Below are 16068 nucleotides of genomic sequence, written 5' to 3'. Positions count from 1 at the left end.
CTGCATATAGTACTTGCTAAGTTGCTATGAAAGAAATCATGCTTATGTTTAATTATGCTTATATGTAAAATTGCATATAAATATAGTTTAAAAATTTAATTTAAAACTAGCATTGGTACCGTCACGTTTCTTTTTCGATATGGAGACGAGAGCCTTTAACAAAAAGCACATTTTCGTTTTCAAAATCATGTGGCCAATATGTATTTTCTTCACTAATTTTCTTGTTTAGCTCCGCGCTTACTGAATCTTTAAGCGATCGAAAAAATACTCACAAACCTTTAAAATACAAAGCTCATTTGGAAGTGATTTTCAACGTTTCACGATTCGCGTGAGTGGCTGGAATTTCTGGCCCCACATTTAGAAACATGAATCAGTTGCTATGATTCATGTCCTCATCCAATCAGACTCTCGCATTCAAGTGACGTCATATCAGAGAAAGTGAGTAACTCATGCAACTCTCTTCAAACTCCTTGCAAGTTTCTTTTAATTTGTGGATATCGGAATCAAAGCTGTAAGAAATTTTGCTTTTTGCTCTTTTTGTGCAAATCTACAAAACGAAAGCTAGAAATAGAGCAGTGCAGTTCAGCAACAAATGACGTTTACCTGATCATGAATCATGAACTCTTATTTTTCCGAAAAAAAAAAATCTTCTGATTTAAAAAAGAAAGAAAAACGAGGCAAGAAGGGGTAGAACCTTCTTGCCACATTTCAAAGTTCGGATCGCACGTGGCTCATAACACAAACTTCTTTCTTACAAGTTATTATTGCGGATAACCAGAGAAGCTAAGGTATAATTGAAAGTTCGACAGATGAGACACATTTACTCACAGTTCTTGACTGAAATCAAGCTGTAACCAAGCTCGGTTGCTCGCTTGCGCATCATTTCATGGGATGAGACGAACACTAGCGATGCTCCCAGACTGGTCTCTCCACTCTCCAGTCCCTCCTTTTTATTGGGCACAACTGGGTCTAATTTGAATATTGTATCCAAGCATCTCCCTATCATGATGTCTTGATCATCCAATCAGCTCCAGAATCACTGCGCCAGAGCCAAGAACTCATTTGAATATGTAGAGCGGTTGTATAACTTCAACTGTATCACACCTCTTGTTTTCTTGGTGATTATGATCGAACCAACTAGGCCAACCCCGTGTATGTACCGAAGCCAACAGCCCGGTTGCACCCGCACCCGTCTAGTTCGCGTTCGGAACTCCAGGTGTTTAAACGTACGTGCGTGGGTGCTGTCTGGGTATCTCAAGGCATTGTATGTGAACCTCTCGCGTCAAAGTCCAATAAATACTCTCACGTATTCAGTTGTATTAATGCCTAACAAACATTCTTAACTATACTTACTGGGTATTACATCTGAAATTTATTGCCTGATTTGCATTATTCTTACCAGAAGAATACCTCAATAAAACGAAATTTCTCGATGTCGACAAGTCACGGTCCAGGGAAGTTTCCAGAGTGCATGCACCGTCCTTGCCCTGATCAAGAGAAACGTTTTATCATTCAGCGTATCAATCATTCAGCTCTTCGTCAATGCTGATACATTTCGACAAGTGTTAAACATAACAAACTATCACAATCTGTATTTGCTGTGTCTTCAGTGTTAATCGCAACACAATCCAGACTCGCAAACGTCGAGCAGTAAAGCAGATAATTACAAACGTTACCCACGAATGTTTACCATCTTACAATTATCACGAGATAATAATTCATTTAAAAATGAGTCGTACTTCGACCTAAATAAAGTTTATACCTCAAAATGTGACACTCGTGTATTTTACCAATTGAAGGTACACCGATATATATATTGCACTGAGCTTTGCAAACGAAACTGCAAAATAAATTCAACCGTTATGATTGTCGACGCACGACCGTGTGTAGCAGGCCGCCTACACGCGTGCACCCAACCTCATCCCTCGCTTTGAGTTTATGTAACCACACAAGTGTGACCCAAACATAATACCTGTTACCTCAAAACTGTGACCAAACATGAACACTTATGCAAACAACGTTTGCGGTTACTTTTATTTTCAATCAGTGGCATAAGATATCCACTTTTTTGCTTTGCAGAAATTGTCAGAAAATCAGATTTCCCATTCTGTCTTTGTTCATTCATGGATTCATTTCGTTCGACACTCTTCACCACACTCTTCACCATACTCTTCACCACACTCTTCACCATACTCTTCACCATACTCTTCACCTTACTCTTCACCATACTCTTCACCTTACTCTTCACCACACTCTTCACCATACTCTTCACCATACTCTTCATACTCTTCACCATACTCTTCACCATACTCTTCACCATACTCTTCATACTCTTCACCATACTCTTCATACTCTTCACCATACTCTTCACCATACTATTCACCACATTCTTCACCATACTCTTCACCATACTATTCACCACACTCTTCACCACACTCTTCACCATACTCTTCACCATACTCTTCACCACACTCTTCACCACACTCTTCACCATACTCTTCATACTCTTCACCATACTCATCACCATGCTCTTCACCTGACCATACTCTTCACCATTCTGTACATTTGTTCGACATTAATACCAGACCTGTTTAGGCCAAGCTTCACAAGTTGAAAGCCCTCTCGGGAACCCCCTTAAGCCCATGATTCTCGTTAAAAGGATTTGTCATCACTTATAGTACCAGCGGATACTCTAGTTTCAGTGTTGGTTTTGCCCTCTTTATTGCCCGTCAAAGAAGGAGAGAAATTGGGCCAAACTACGTGAATTTCCGCTCAGAGACCTCGACTGCCCGTCCCTTGGGTCGCCTCGAAGCAAATTCATCATAACCCAAAAAAGCCCAACTCATAATCCGTCGCGGAGCCCAATTGAGGTTAACAGTAACCATGCGTCCTCTAGTCTGCATGCACTAAAGGGTGGACTCCGTGTTAGTCTCCTAACGCATCCGCTGATTCGTCTTTCTGGGTCGCCTTCACACCTTTGGCGGAAAGGACCAATACAAAAGGACGTTAAAAAATTTGCAACCAATTCAGCTCGCTACCGATACGCTGCTCCAGTTACCTACTTAGTTCTGTCCCTCATATTCGTTTTTTTTTGCGCTCTCACGTCACAACACATCCACACATATCAGGCAGTCACCACACTCTCACACACACAAAGAATTAGGCCAATGTACAAAAGAAAGTAAGTCTCATTGAAAAAAAAACCCAACAAATTCAGAGAAACGTGAACCCTCACCCACAAGACACAATCGGTTGCCCACTTTTAGCCAAAAAAATGTTCATTCGACACACCTCGTAATACCGTCATAGTCACGATTTTGGGTGTTTGTTATGATAAGACCTATTTTTAGGGAGCAAGGCTTTTGAGGGACCCGGTCGCCCCCGTTGTGCTGTGTGGTCTTTGCTCACACCAACAATGTATTCGTAACCCGGTCCACTTCCGTTTAATCATTAATCGTGCATTAAAAAGGTCTTCGCGAGTTGGAGCCTTGAAAACGAAATAAAATGTTTCATAAATGCGCAAAGGAACAATTCAATATGCACAGAGCTGTCGCTGCTTGTATTTTTGAATGTTTGAGATTTGAATTTTGATGACATTCTTTTTCCCTTTTACTATTCTCTGTTCACCGCCCCTTTTGAGCTACAGAATACAACCCAACTATGCATCCGAGGATGGCCCCAGGAAGGCCAATTAGGATGGGGCCATAGCCCGTATTCACGAGGAATCGTGTTCCCTGAATCTGTTTTATAAATTGTAAACTGTTGAAAGGGATGGTGCCAGACTATTTTATAATTGGAGTGTGTTCCAAGCCTCACTTTGATTTTATTTTTTGAATGTGGTTTAAAACATTAGGGTATGTTTAATCAAACATTTTAATTATTCATCGGAGCAGAATGCACTCTAAAAACAGATTGGTTGAAATAACCAATATATTGGTAGGATTGGTAGATATGTGTCCAACCAATCACTGTTCGGGTTAGACATCTACCAATAGCACCAATATATTGGTTATTTCAACCAATCTGTTTTAGGGTGAGGTATTACTTTGTAATGAACTTTTATTTCATTGCTTTCTACTAGCAAGTTCCAAAAATGAAAAGTTTAACTCGCTTTGGCTGGTAACCTTATTTCTCTAAGCACATGTTTTTGGCGCTTAGCAAATTTCTGTGATTAGCAGGTCTGTGAAATTGACCCCAACACCAAATCGCCAACCGCCACGTACACACCTGCAATCTCCAGCACCCCTCCCTCCCTCCCCCCCCCCCCCAAAAAAAATGACATCGCATATTTGTAATTTTGAGAACACAAAATTAGGCCAATTAGATCAAGGGCGAAATTTTTTTCTGGGTCACTACTCGATATCTTCTATTCTTGGAAGAAATGAGGCTAATTTGACCATGCCCAGACAAAAAAATTCGAAGACTGAATCAGGTCTCTCTTGGGACCAGAAATGGATTATTTAGGTCAATCATTCCGTACTGCGAGGATTTGACGCTAGCCTTAGTATTTATGTTGTCCATGGAAGCATATCGATTTGTTTCCGATTGCTGCCCCCCCCCTTCCCTCTGAAACATTTCGATTTTGCCCTGGCCGGTTGCCCCCCCCCCGGAAAAATTGGTTCTGTATCTGCCCTTGGGCAACAGACACAACTGCGAAAAGAAAATCCTAACTTGAAATATGAGGTATTTGTTCTCAGTTCATAAAGATTATTTCTGCATATTGTTGGCTTATTAACTTGTACAAATTAATGTTGTGTTGCTTCCCATTTCTTAAAATGTGGGGTGTTTACAGACACGCCCCTTACTCGGCTTCACAAGGCTCCTGGTCGTTCGCTAATCATTTCTGAATTCCTTCCAGTTCACTCACTCCCCAAACTATGCTTTTCAGACATTTGAATCGTCGATTGACTTCAATTTATCAGATAAGTTTTCGTCCCGTGTGATTCTTTATCACAGACGCAAAATGTCAACTGATGATGGCCATTAGGTAAACCATTGGCTGCGAAAAGCATACAGGGTGAGTCAAAAAAAGCGGAACCCAGACCCCCAAAAATGTATGTCATATTTTAAAAATATATGTAGCACCAAAATAATATTGACTGGGAAGCCAATTTCATAAGCTACTGTTAGAGCACAAATTACTGAATTTGCTCAATCCGTTCAAAGAATATCACCATTTGAACACAATTTTGACCATACCAAATGCGATTTCAAGAATCGTCGACACAATTGACTACATGTACACAAGCATCACCAGCGATGAAACCTCAGTTTTAAAGTCATAGTCCTTTTGAAGGTCTGTCTTTAAAAAAAAAGTAAATTTTATAAATCATATTGTTTGCCTAAGCAGGGCTCTTAATAAAGATATTGTGTACTGCAGTCGTTGACAGTTGTTGAAACATGTATTCGGGTTTTAGGGTCATTGCCTTTAAATGGTGATATTCTTTGAACGGATTGAGCAATTTCAGTATTTTTTTCATCTAAAAGTAGTTTCTGAAATTGGCTTTCCAGTGCATTACTGCTTTTAATGCTACATATTTTTTTTACATATGAAATATAATTTTGGGGGTTTGGGTTCCGCGGTTTTTGACTCCACTGTACGTCATCATGTCGACCTTGCTGTTCGAATTTACAGCAGATTGCATTTTAACAAAGACAAGGAAACGATGGTAAAGTCAAAATAGGCGGAACTGGGTAAGCCCACGGTGAGGAGACAAAACCCATTCTGCAATCGTGGGCGATATTTAAACAAGGAAATTGCTGATTTATTTCTGAAATTAAAACGGGCATGTTTTCCCCTATGAGCCACTATGCGTGCTCTTTATAAATAAAATGAAACTGAATTGGTGCATTGTAGTAATGATATTTTTAAAGTTGAACAAAGAAATTGACTGGGAAGGGTTTGAACCTGCGACCTCCGGATTGCTGGTTTAATAGTGTACCAGAATGTATGGAATATAATCATGTCACCGATGTGTGCGTTGTAGACGAAAATAAATGAAAATTCATGCTGTGTTACCAGATTCAACCAGACTCTTTGAAGTACATTATACAACGATGCTTTTAGCGGTAGACTAAAACTATTGAATGATGTTCTGAACTTCAAACTATATTTTGTGAGGCTGAAACCTGGCCTGGTTTTGCTGTTATTGGTAAGTAGTTCTCTCGCGATTGTCTATTGGTCCAGCAGTTACAATCTCCGCGACATACCTTCATGCATTGTTAAGGTTTATCATTTATCATTGTCATCAGGATTTAATTCCAGACCTACCCTAACGATTCCGAGATAACCTGTTTTGTGGGTTTGTCCTGGGGAATTTCGTCAACGACCAAAATACCAGGGCAGTTCATGGAGGGTAGGGCCCCGAGAAACTCAAGAAAACTTCATTTTGTTTCCACATAGTTTAACGTCTTGTTAACGTTATCTGTGACGTCATGTCTGTTTCACCTATAGCCGAGAGTTAAAAAAGAAAAGAAAAAAAAACACTTCATTTTATCTTGTTCTTTCCCACATTGTACATTCCCACATTGTACATTGTACGACAGCAACACCTATATTACAGAATATGTATATAGAATGGAGTAGTTGGCTTTTCCGGTGAAAGATTGGGTCACGTGACAATTAATATGCACATTTTGTACATGTTTGATTATTTCGTTGTCGGGGTGGGTTTTTTTTAGCCCATGCGCACCTCTTTCGTTTATGCACCCCACATTTTGTTCAGATGTTACAGAACCTACAAAATTGTGTAAATAAATGTTGCGGATCTGGGCCGGGTGAATGCCATTATACAATCAAGTGCAGGTGTGTGATCCTGGGAGTTCCACATTTAAGCGTCTACGCTTGACTTAACCAACGGTTCAGAATTCCAAATTCCAAGTACAATGTAAATCATAATCTTTTTGTAAAGCATGTTTTGAAACCATAGCAACCGCCTAAATGTAAATACCATGCACAGAAGTAGGACGGGATCATTAATGTCAGAGAAGAAAAAGAATGTTCTCGTTTTCGATTGCAGTTATACAATTAGCTCTTTTGTCATTAGCTCGTTTGTGAATAGCAATGCATTGGTCACTATGAAGCTATATTGATTTAATATAGCTCTGCTGGTTTTAACAGATATTCATAAATACCCGAGACAGTTTACCAATTCCTATCGGTCGAGAGCCCGTCACGTGGTGGTTTTAAACCGCCAGCACATAGATATGGAATATATATGATTGCCGGTAAAACACCGCTGCGTTCTGCGCCACATCGCACAGTATGTACGCGCCGCGCGCTAATTTCCATAATTTTTAGCACTACGCGTGCAAGACACATGACATGGCCAGATGGGTGTTGCACAAAACATAAAGTAATATTGCTGAGCAAAATCATTGGAAATTTGTGGAATTTTGACTCATTTTGACTTTTTGACCGAGCCTTCGGTCGTTATCCGCGTCCGGTCCCCTGTCCGGTTTTAAACGTATTGTTTATTTCGTCCGCATTTTCACGAAGGGAAAAATGTGTCCATGGACCTTTAACAATGAATCCGTAAGCACAAGGACTGATGCAGGATTCGAACCAATGCCCAATGTATTCCATTACAAATCTGTAGGCCTTGACCCAGCGGCGGCGGAACGGGTTTGAAACTGGGGGGCATCACCAAAAAGGGGCACTTGCAAACCCGTGCTGAAATGTCGACACGTTTTTTTCACCGGACACTTGGCCTCCGTAAAATCAAATAGTCTGGGTGTGTGTGGGTGTGTGTCTGTGTGTGTGGGTGAGCTTGTCTTACATACGCAGTGTGGACTTCCGAACAAAAGACGTCCACATAATGTAGGTAGCACCGACGTTGTGTGGACTTGCCCACGTCCACACAGTGTTTCCCCATTTCTGGAAAACAGGTTTAGAGGCATTTTTGGGTTAGGTTTATCTGTAGCAGAATGAAGAGAAACACTAAAGGGAATCATAGAAAAAAAATTGGGTTGAAAGAGTTTTCACAGTTTGAGAAAAATGAGTTTTTTCACTGGTTTTTCTTAACTACACGAAAGCAATGGAAAGTCCACACTAGTCATGTGAAACAAGTATTTGTGTGTGTGTGTGTGTGGGGGGGGGGGGGGTTACCTTCTTCCAACATAGGGGGCGCTCTTCAAAACCAATGATTATATGCTAAATATGCATTATGTGCCCATTTTCAGGGCGTATTGTATCGGTTTTGGGACTTGGTTTACATATTCATCGTTTATATCAAAAATATCTATACCATTATTGGGAAATGGTTACTTCTAAGAAATAGTAAGATACTTTAACGGCATTTTTGTTTTATCTCGAGGGGACACTTTAATGCTCGAGGGGGCACATTTATGGCCGCAAAAGGGGCACTTGGGAAAATCGGGGGGGGGGCAAACGCCCCCCCCCAGGCCCCCCCCCCTCCCCCCGGTTCCGCCGCCCCTGCTTGACCAAAACACCATTGAGAATGATTTAGTGAACATGTTCGAAATCTGTAAACCAAACTTGGCCACAAGGTTGTTTTTTTTTTTTTACCTTTTAGAAACGCGGACTTTACCCACTGGAGAAACTATTACTATAAATCACCGGTTGTTGTTGGGCTCAGCAAGGCGGAGAACAAGGTGTAACTTAGTTGCTAGACCATTGAACCTGTATTTTTTCCCCTGACGTGGAGTCTGTGAAGCCAGGCTTAATTTCCTCCTGCGTAATCATCATCGACTCTGCCGGGCTGCAGATTCGTTGCACCCTTTCCTCCTCAGACCCAGTAACACACTTCATCTCGCCAAGTGGCATAACTGGGTCTTTTTTGTCATTTGTGGGGCACCAGCTGGTGAGCTGAGCCACGCTTCTCTCTATACTAAGACAAATTGATTTGCTATTACCTTGTTCTGTCCAAGGACACCGGTTATTGCTAATTCTTTGAATCTATTGAATAAATATGGTTTGACTGGTTAGCTGAGGTCAGTGTGGTGTGCCACCCAAAATCCTTCCCGTCTCCTTCACAATATTTGTGAAAGAGACAACTTGCTATGGTTAATGCGGTTGGAACGAGGAAAGTTGACAAGTTGGTTAGTCAGTTTTTGTTTAAAATCTTGAAAAGAACGCCAGTGACGGAAAGGACGGTCATGGTGATCAGAACCGACATGAGCAACTACGTAATTAACAACAGTTGATGACCTTTATGCATGACGATGTACAACCAAATGAACACATGAGCTGCTTGTGGGTAAATAAATATACGTAAAAACACTCTTTTTGAAAATGGCTACATGCTGTATTTTGAGAATTGTTTTTGCACAATGTGAAAGGCCAATTTTAATTCTTCACAATGAAAAAGACAACATCACTCATCTTGTTTAATGTTATTATTTTTTTAATTACCCAAACTTTAGGAATTACAGGAACGGGCGGAGACGAATAAGGTATAGGAGGCTGTAAAAGCTTGGAACCTAGCAGACATCAAACCAAGAGGGCGCCCCACACAAGGTAAGCGTTTACCTAAAGGTTATCATAGGTCGGTTCCAAAGATTTACAACTTCCCGACAGCTTATTCACTTCACCGTACCTGTTGACTTTAACGCAGTAAGAATCCTCATACGAAAAAAAATCCATTGGTAACGGAAAAACATTAGCTTCATTGTTAATTACGGTGCCTGCTGGATCTGCCGGTTTCAAATTAATATTTGACTGAAATGGTAAAAGTTAGAAAAGTCCCCAGTCGAACTATTGAAATTAAAACATTTGCACAGAAAAAAATTGGACAGAAAATGGCCCCTATAACAACACGCGCACAATATTGAACCCACAAAAAAAATGAACAATCATCTCCCGTGAATTCGTTTCGCGCCCTGGGCAATGTGGTTTCTGTTGGTGCACCCACGCGGCGCCACCCTTACCCTGCAATTTCTTGCAGTCCCAATTGCCCAAGCTCAACACCCGTATAGCCGAATATTTTAACCTTATTTTAACCTTATTTTCAATTTTGATTTTGCCATTTTGGAAAGGCATTTTGGTGCCTTTGTTAATTTTTATGCTAATAAGAAATTCCATATTCATGAGCAAAAGTGTGATGTCATTTCAGGCAGAAACCTCAATGTTGCAGCTCAATTTCAGCACAAAAAAATCGTTGTTGTTTCATGACATGAAAGTAAGCCAATGAGCACAGTTTTCTCACAAATCATCCATTAAGTAAATTTTGGAGTCACAATTTGAACAGAAAACGCATAAAGTGAACAGTGTCTTCCTGAAATGACATCACAGCAACAGCGCCCTAATTTATCAGGAAAAGCGTGGACATTTAAAAAAAAAAAGGTTTAAAGAAGTGCACTTTGCAATTAAAAATTAACCAACAAGGGATGTCAAATAGTTTTCATACATAGTAGAAAGTTGCGCAAAACATATTCCCAAGTAAGAATCATGTCACAGGCCCTTTCAATACCAAACCATGTTCTGTCATCTTGTCGTTTATTTTTTTTTTCCTGAGAAAGTTGTTACCCCTAAACTTAACCAAGTCTTTCTTGCAACCATTCCCTCGCCTCGTCCGTCATCAACATGTGGGGCTGATCTAGCTGGTCGTTTACGTTGCGGCCAATGAACGTCACTCTGCCGCCCTCTATGACGAGGATGCGGTCTGGATGCGCGTCGTAAGCCAGCGCGAAGCCGTTGTCCATGTTGTCGAGCACCAGTCTGAGTTTGGTCTGACTGGAGAGATCGTCGGTGAAGGTGTGGTGGTTTTGGGCGTCTATCTCCATCAGTGAGCTGCGTGTAAGTAAAAGAAGTAGCTGATCAGTAATGTTACTCATGCAGTAACCTAGAAATTGGAATGTGTGGCCACAGGTGGCCACATTGGACCATTCCAGATTCGGCCTCAAGCCCCATCCACCTTTGGTTTGTGTACACTACCCTGGTCACCTGACCAAAAGTCGTGATCTAATTGGTTAATGGGCACTGTTTGATTGACAGGCAGGAGGAAGCTTCCATCAATTGGTGGATCATTGGACTTGTGATCACATAAAGGTGTCCACATTTTGACCAGTGGCAATTTAAACATGTGGCCACCGTAGATGGGTGGCCACAATTGGCAGGTGGCCACTGTGGTAGGTGGCCTCAATGGCAGGTAGCCACAATGGCTGGTAGCCACAAGGCAGGTAGCGACAATGGCAGGTAGCCACAATGGCATGTAGCCACAATTTTGGCCCAGTGGTCAAAACCTATATAATAAATCGTGATAAACTGGTGGCCGTATGGAGCAGGTAGCTCAAGTCGGTAACCTCAAAATGTATGCCATAAAGGAACAGGTAGACCATCTTGTTCTTCTTACCGTGCAACCTCCACTCTTTCTTGTATGGTCTTGTGCTGGTCCATCTTCTGGTAATCAAACCCAAACCCCCACCTCCCCTTCGGGTGTGCCTCGGCCAGGTACACGCAGAGGAAGTCGACCCGGTCCTTGAAGTCTCTGAACAACTCGTGCAGAGTACCTCCCAAGACACAGGCCTGTACATTGGATCAAAACAGCAGAAGTCAACAATACACCTATTCTTTGAGAACGGAAGCCTTTGGAATGGGGCATGAAGATACGGCCGTGACGCCAAACATGATAGCATTCAGGAAAGTCCCGGTGCTCCAAGCTTTTTTGACTGATGACAAATTTAATTCCAGTTCAAGAAGAAAATCGATAAGGTAAACAATTACTGTGCACCAGACAACCAACCCATCGCACGTTAAACAATGCACAAAAAGTAAGTTACTGTTTAGAACTTGTTTCTAGCTAAATGAATGGTAGAAGTTGTATTACAAGAAGTTGTTTTACTCCTGTATAGTAGACTTTGTGACAGACAATGAAGGGTGTTCTTCAATCGGCGTGACAAGCATTCACTTCAAATTACATGGGAAACTCGCCAACACTGACGAGTGTTACCACGGAAATCGCGTATACGCCAGCTAATGTTAAAAATTTCTGAGGAATAAAGTATCGGAGATGATTTCCAACAAGGCTGCTTTACTCACCGCAAACGGGGGTCAGGAAAGCGAGGAGGCGATGACCAAGAGAGGGCGCTCTTTGTGCACGTGCAGACTGGAGAAGGATACCTCCTCGTTTGCCATGGAAACCAAGCCCACATCTTCCATCGGATCTCCGACTTTGAGAGTAAAGCCCATGCGCTTGATGAAGACCACGAACTGCATGACTTCCGTCAACACCTAGATTGAAAGAGACATTTAACTAGATACGCTTACCGTAAGCAAGGAATTTCTGCTATAGTAAGCAGGGAGTTTTCGCTAACTGTAAGCAGAGCCAAGAAATTGGGCCCTGATCTTGTTAAGCACAAACAGTCTTAGGAAAGGTCTTTACTTAACATCGCCATAAAAGAGACATTTATGTGGGCAAGAGCCACGGCTGAACGTCTGATATGTCGTAGCATGTAAATTGTATGCGACCCCGCGCGCCATCGGAGTGGTCTTATAATAAGACACTGTGATGTCATTTCGATCAGAAATGTGGACTAAGCTGTGGATTGGTCAATTTGGATGCCATGGTTTTTTTTAATACAACAACGGGTTACGGAAGTCCCGATAGAAGGCGCCCGCTGAATGGTCAGAATGTCAAGGTCAGGACGCAGTCTTGTTTTGCATAATTAATCGCCGAATCTGCTCGCATATCATAGACCTTGATGTGCAATGGGCATATGTCATAGATCCTTACCGTGGGATCAACACTCCACTTGTGAAACATCATCTTCAGTATACCAGGGAATTTTTTCCAGTCGGTGATGGATGACGCCAGACCCAATTCCTCAATGGTGGTTCTATCAACAGATCGCAGGGTAACCTACGAGAAGTGTTATGAAATCACGAAATTTAAAAGTAATTCCTTTTGCTGTAATTTTTAGAAATGGATATTTCATAGCAAGTATTGTTACACTGACCTGTTTAAAGTTTTGTATTCATAGATGCTTGAAAAACCAAGGAATTAATGCTGTTCTTGTAGTCTGGTCCCCTGACCCTACTTCAGAAGAAATGCAGCAATTTTGTAGGCGTCAGAGGAATGTCAGTTCAGGGAACCAGACTAGCTGGCTCGCACCTGTTCACGGATGTGTAACCAATTGCAAACAAAATGTGGACTAACTTAATTTGGTAAATTGGGGGCAGTATTTGAAAAAGTCAGGTTTTTTTCCCGAACATCCTTGGAAATGGATACAAAATTCGGATTTTCTTGAAAATGTCAGCACACCAGGTGACACGATTTCACAGGATGCTTGAGACTATTTTTCACTTACGGTCAAGTAAGGGATTTCATAATATTGGTAGTTGGGTTGGTTTTTTGCAAATGTTGTATATTACCTTTAATAAACAACGTTCACAAATAATTTGATTGAAACTAAAAAAAACCCAAATATTTATTGAACATGGAGGATCAATGGACAATTTTTTTGTGCTTTTTGTTTGTTTCATTTGTTTGGTTTGGGGTTTTTTTCTGTTTGTTTTTTATTGTGTGTTTGGTTTTTATTTCATCACCCATTTAATTAATTTTGTATTATTAATTTCATTTCCCAAAATGTTTTTATTTATGTATTTATTTTATTACCTCAAACGTCACCATGGCTCCCGGCTTGCTGGGGTCGAAAGTTTTCTTGAATTTGTCCGCCGAATCCTGCCGGTTCGAAATCTCTTTATACTTGCGGAAGATCTTGAGGGCGTCCTCTCTACTGTCGAAGAGCTCCAGGCCCTGTGCGTCTGGTGGCAGGCCAAACTGATTTTGATACGAAGCCCCAGTCGATTTTTGAAGGAAGAAAAAAACAAAAGGAAGCAGGATCGAGAAAATATTGATCTGGATGGAGATGAAAAAAAGTTTAGAATGCAATACAATGGCGAATGAAGCACAAGTGAAATCGTCATTGTCTTTATGTTTTTTATGTGCTTATAAAATCCAAATTTTCCAGACCATTTTCTTGAAGGACGGATTATTTCCGTCATTTTTTTGTGGCCTTCTTTCGTCCATTTTCCCCTCTACATCTCACCACACTCTGTCATAGCCTCCCCTACAAAAAAGGCATTTTCCTTCAAACACTGTCTTTAAAATTGAACCTGTATTTGCTTATAAGTTCTCCTATATGGCATTTTGTCACTAAAGCACTGATGGTATACAAAGGTCGAAAATTACCCCCCCCCCCACCCCACATAACTAGACTTTCTGTATAACTTTAATGTAGTACGCAAGAAAAACGACAACTTGTGACTCAGAATTCCGTCCCAAGTCCTATTTAAGTTGGAATATAGGCCTACGTGCTTTTTCTTCTTCAAAATGTCGATTTTCTTTTCCGAAATTTAAAGGAATATAATGTCCTGTAACAAATACATTAGCTTGTTTGTTTTTGCAGGCCTTTACACAGTTTTTTTAAAGTGGTTTTAGATGGCGCGCTCTAGTTCAGAAAGTTTTGAGCGATATGATTACTATTCATATCTAGTGACTTATCAGCTCATACATTATGTATGTTAATTTTGGAATCACGCGTTTTGTATTCGCCTGGTCCGCCGATCCTAGGCGATGATCGCCGGGCCCGGGCTGGTTTGCGAGACTGCTCTGCGATCAAAGTAGGCTCTCTTGCAGTCAGGCTGGCCTGGCCGCACCACACTCCACGTTCTATCAGAATCTCTGCTACTTTTGCGTCTTTTCCTCTCACTGGACGCAAACCCATGGTTTTCCAAGTCTTGTTTTACGGTACCTGTACGACACTGTCATGTACATTGTACGTACCGTGTACACACATATCCATTAATTCAAAAGTTCAAATTAGTTAATTGATTACTTGTCGAAGGCCGATTTTTTCGCTCGATGACTCATTGGAAATCTCATAACTAATGTAATGCTAGAAAATTATCAATTCAATTTGAAAATGTATTTTTAAGGTGCGACACCCAAAAAGCACGTACTTTTTGTACCAACTTCAAAATGTTAACCTACCATTCCCATCCCGGTCGCAAGACCTGGACCGTGCCCGGACATTTCAGCAGTGGGTGTCAGCGATGCTTTTCTCCCCACGAACTATCCTTCAGTATCTGCTGGAAGCTTGTCGTTCCCACGCACTCGGTCCAACTTTTAAAGGTCCTGCACGCACCGATTTATTAGTTGTACGCAACAAGGCAAAATAGTTCCCCTCTGATGTTAAGTTTTTTGTTGTTTAATAATGCCAAAAAGTCACTAAGCATGACCACTGAAATGCTTCCGCCACCCAGCCCATTCAGAATAGTACTCGGAGTGAGTCTTTGCAAAATACAGTTTGCCCCGCGTTCAAAGTTCCAAACCTGTTGTCTGTATACGGTCAGGTCTGTTAATTAATAGACAGTTATATAAAAGCACCGCACCTTGCAATAAAAATATACATTCTTATGTAAATGCAGCAGTTTCTGGGTCACATCAAAGGTCAGGTTTATCACTAGGATTTTTCATTCAACTTTGTTTGTTTGCCACGTAGGCCAGTGTTATCAATATAGATCTTGATCTATAGATCTAGCACTTGCCCCCCCCCCCCCGATTTACCCAAGTGCCCCTCTTGCGGACATAAATGTGCCCCCCCCCCCCAGCATAAAATAATGTGGCCCCTCAAGATGAAAACAAAACTTTCCCTAAAATGTCGGAGAATTTGTTTTCAGTACCATTTCCCAAAATACAGAGTTTTGATATGAGCGGGGAATTATGACAACCAAGCCCCAAAACCCATACAATGCGCCCTGCGTAGTTTGCATAATGGCCGGATTTGAAGAGCTCCCCCTATTTTGGAAGATGGTACTAGCCCCCTTTTGTTTGTCCACTAGCCCCCCCCCCCCCCCCCCCCACCACCACCACCACTATTTGATTTAACAGAGGCCAAGTGTTCGGTGGAAAAACGTGTCGACATTTCAGCACAGATGTGCCAAAAAAACTGCTGGATACGCTGCTGCACCGACCGAAGATGCCTGTTACTGAGCAAGTGCCCTTTTTTTGGTGATCCCCCCTCCCTCCCGTTTGAAAACAATTCCGCCGCTTCTGCATGAAGGGTTAATAATTACAGGGCGAGTAAAAAAACAAACCCAAATGTCAA

General features: G+C 41.4%; 4 protein-coding genes across 4 annotated transcripts in view; 2 read left to right on the top strand and 2 right to left on the bottom strand.

Annotated features, from left to right (window-relative positions):
* LOC119744588 (tumor necrosis factor alpha-induced protein 3-like) overlaps nt 1-16068 on the top strand; it is a 58830-nt gene that overhangs the window by 6846 nt on the left and 35916 nt on the right. Inside the window, exon 2 of the mRNA XM_038220592.1 lies at nt 9385-9478. The gene's annotated coding sequence lies outside the window, so the exon portion shown is untranslated. The remainder of the gene's footprint in view (nt 1-9384; nt 9479-16068) is intronic.
* Nucleotides 2124-2540, top strand: LOC119744962 (NADH-ubiquinone oxidoreductase chain 5-like). The gene has a single exon (XM_038221185.1). The coding sequence runs from the start codon at nt 2124-2126 to the stop codon at nt 2538-2540; it is 417 nt and encodes a 138-aa protein (XP_038077113.1).
* LOC119744592 lies at nt 10060-15294 on the bottom strand. The gene is made up of 6 exons (XM_038220599.1): nt 14952-15294; nt 13575-13739; nt 12693-12818; nt 11999-12190; nt 11313-11485; nt 10060-10750 (listed from the first exon to the last, which is right to left on the bottom strand). The coding sequence occupies exons 1-4, from the start codon at nt 14991-14993 to the stop codon at nt 12011-12013; spliced, it is 513 nt and encodes a 170-aa protein (XP_038076527.1). The 5' UTR covers nt 14994-15294; the 3' UTR covers nt 10060-10750; nt 11313-11485; nt 11999-12010.
* On the bottom strand, nt 10495-11587 carry LOC119744961 (type I iodothyronine deiodinase-like). Its single transcript, XM_038221184.1, has 3 exons — nt 11570-11587; nt 11313-11485; nt 10495-10750 (listed from the first exon to the last, which is right to left on the bottom strand). The coding sequence occupies exons 1-3, from the start codon at nt 11585-11587 to the stop codon at nt 10495-10497; spliced, it is 447 nt and encodes a 148-aa protein (XP_038077112.1).

The sequence above is a fragment of the Patiria miniata genome, unplaced genomic scaffold, assembly GCF_015706575.1.
Source record: "Patiria miniata isolate m_02_andy unplaced genomic scaffold, ASM1570657v1 HiC_scaffold_7, whole genome shotgun sequence".
Taxonomy (NCBI): domain Eukaryota; kingdom Metazoa; phylum Echinodermata; class Asteroidea; order Valvatida; family Asterinidae; genus Patiria; species Patiria miniata.
Note: the sequence above shows the minus strand (reverse complement) of the source record. Positions and strands in the feature narration are given on the sequence as shown.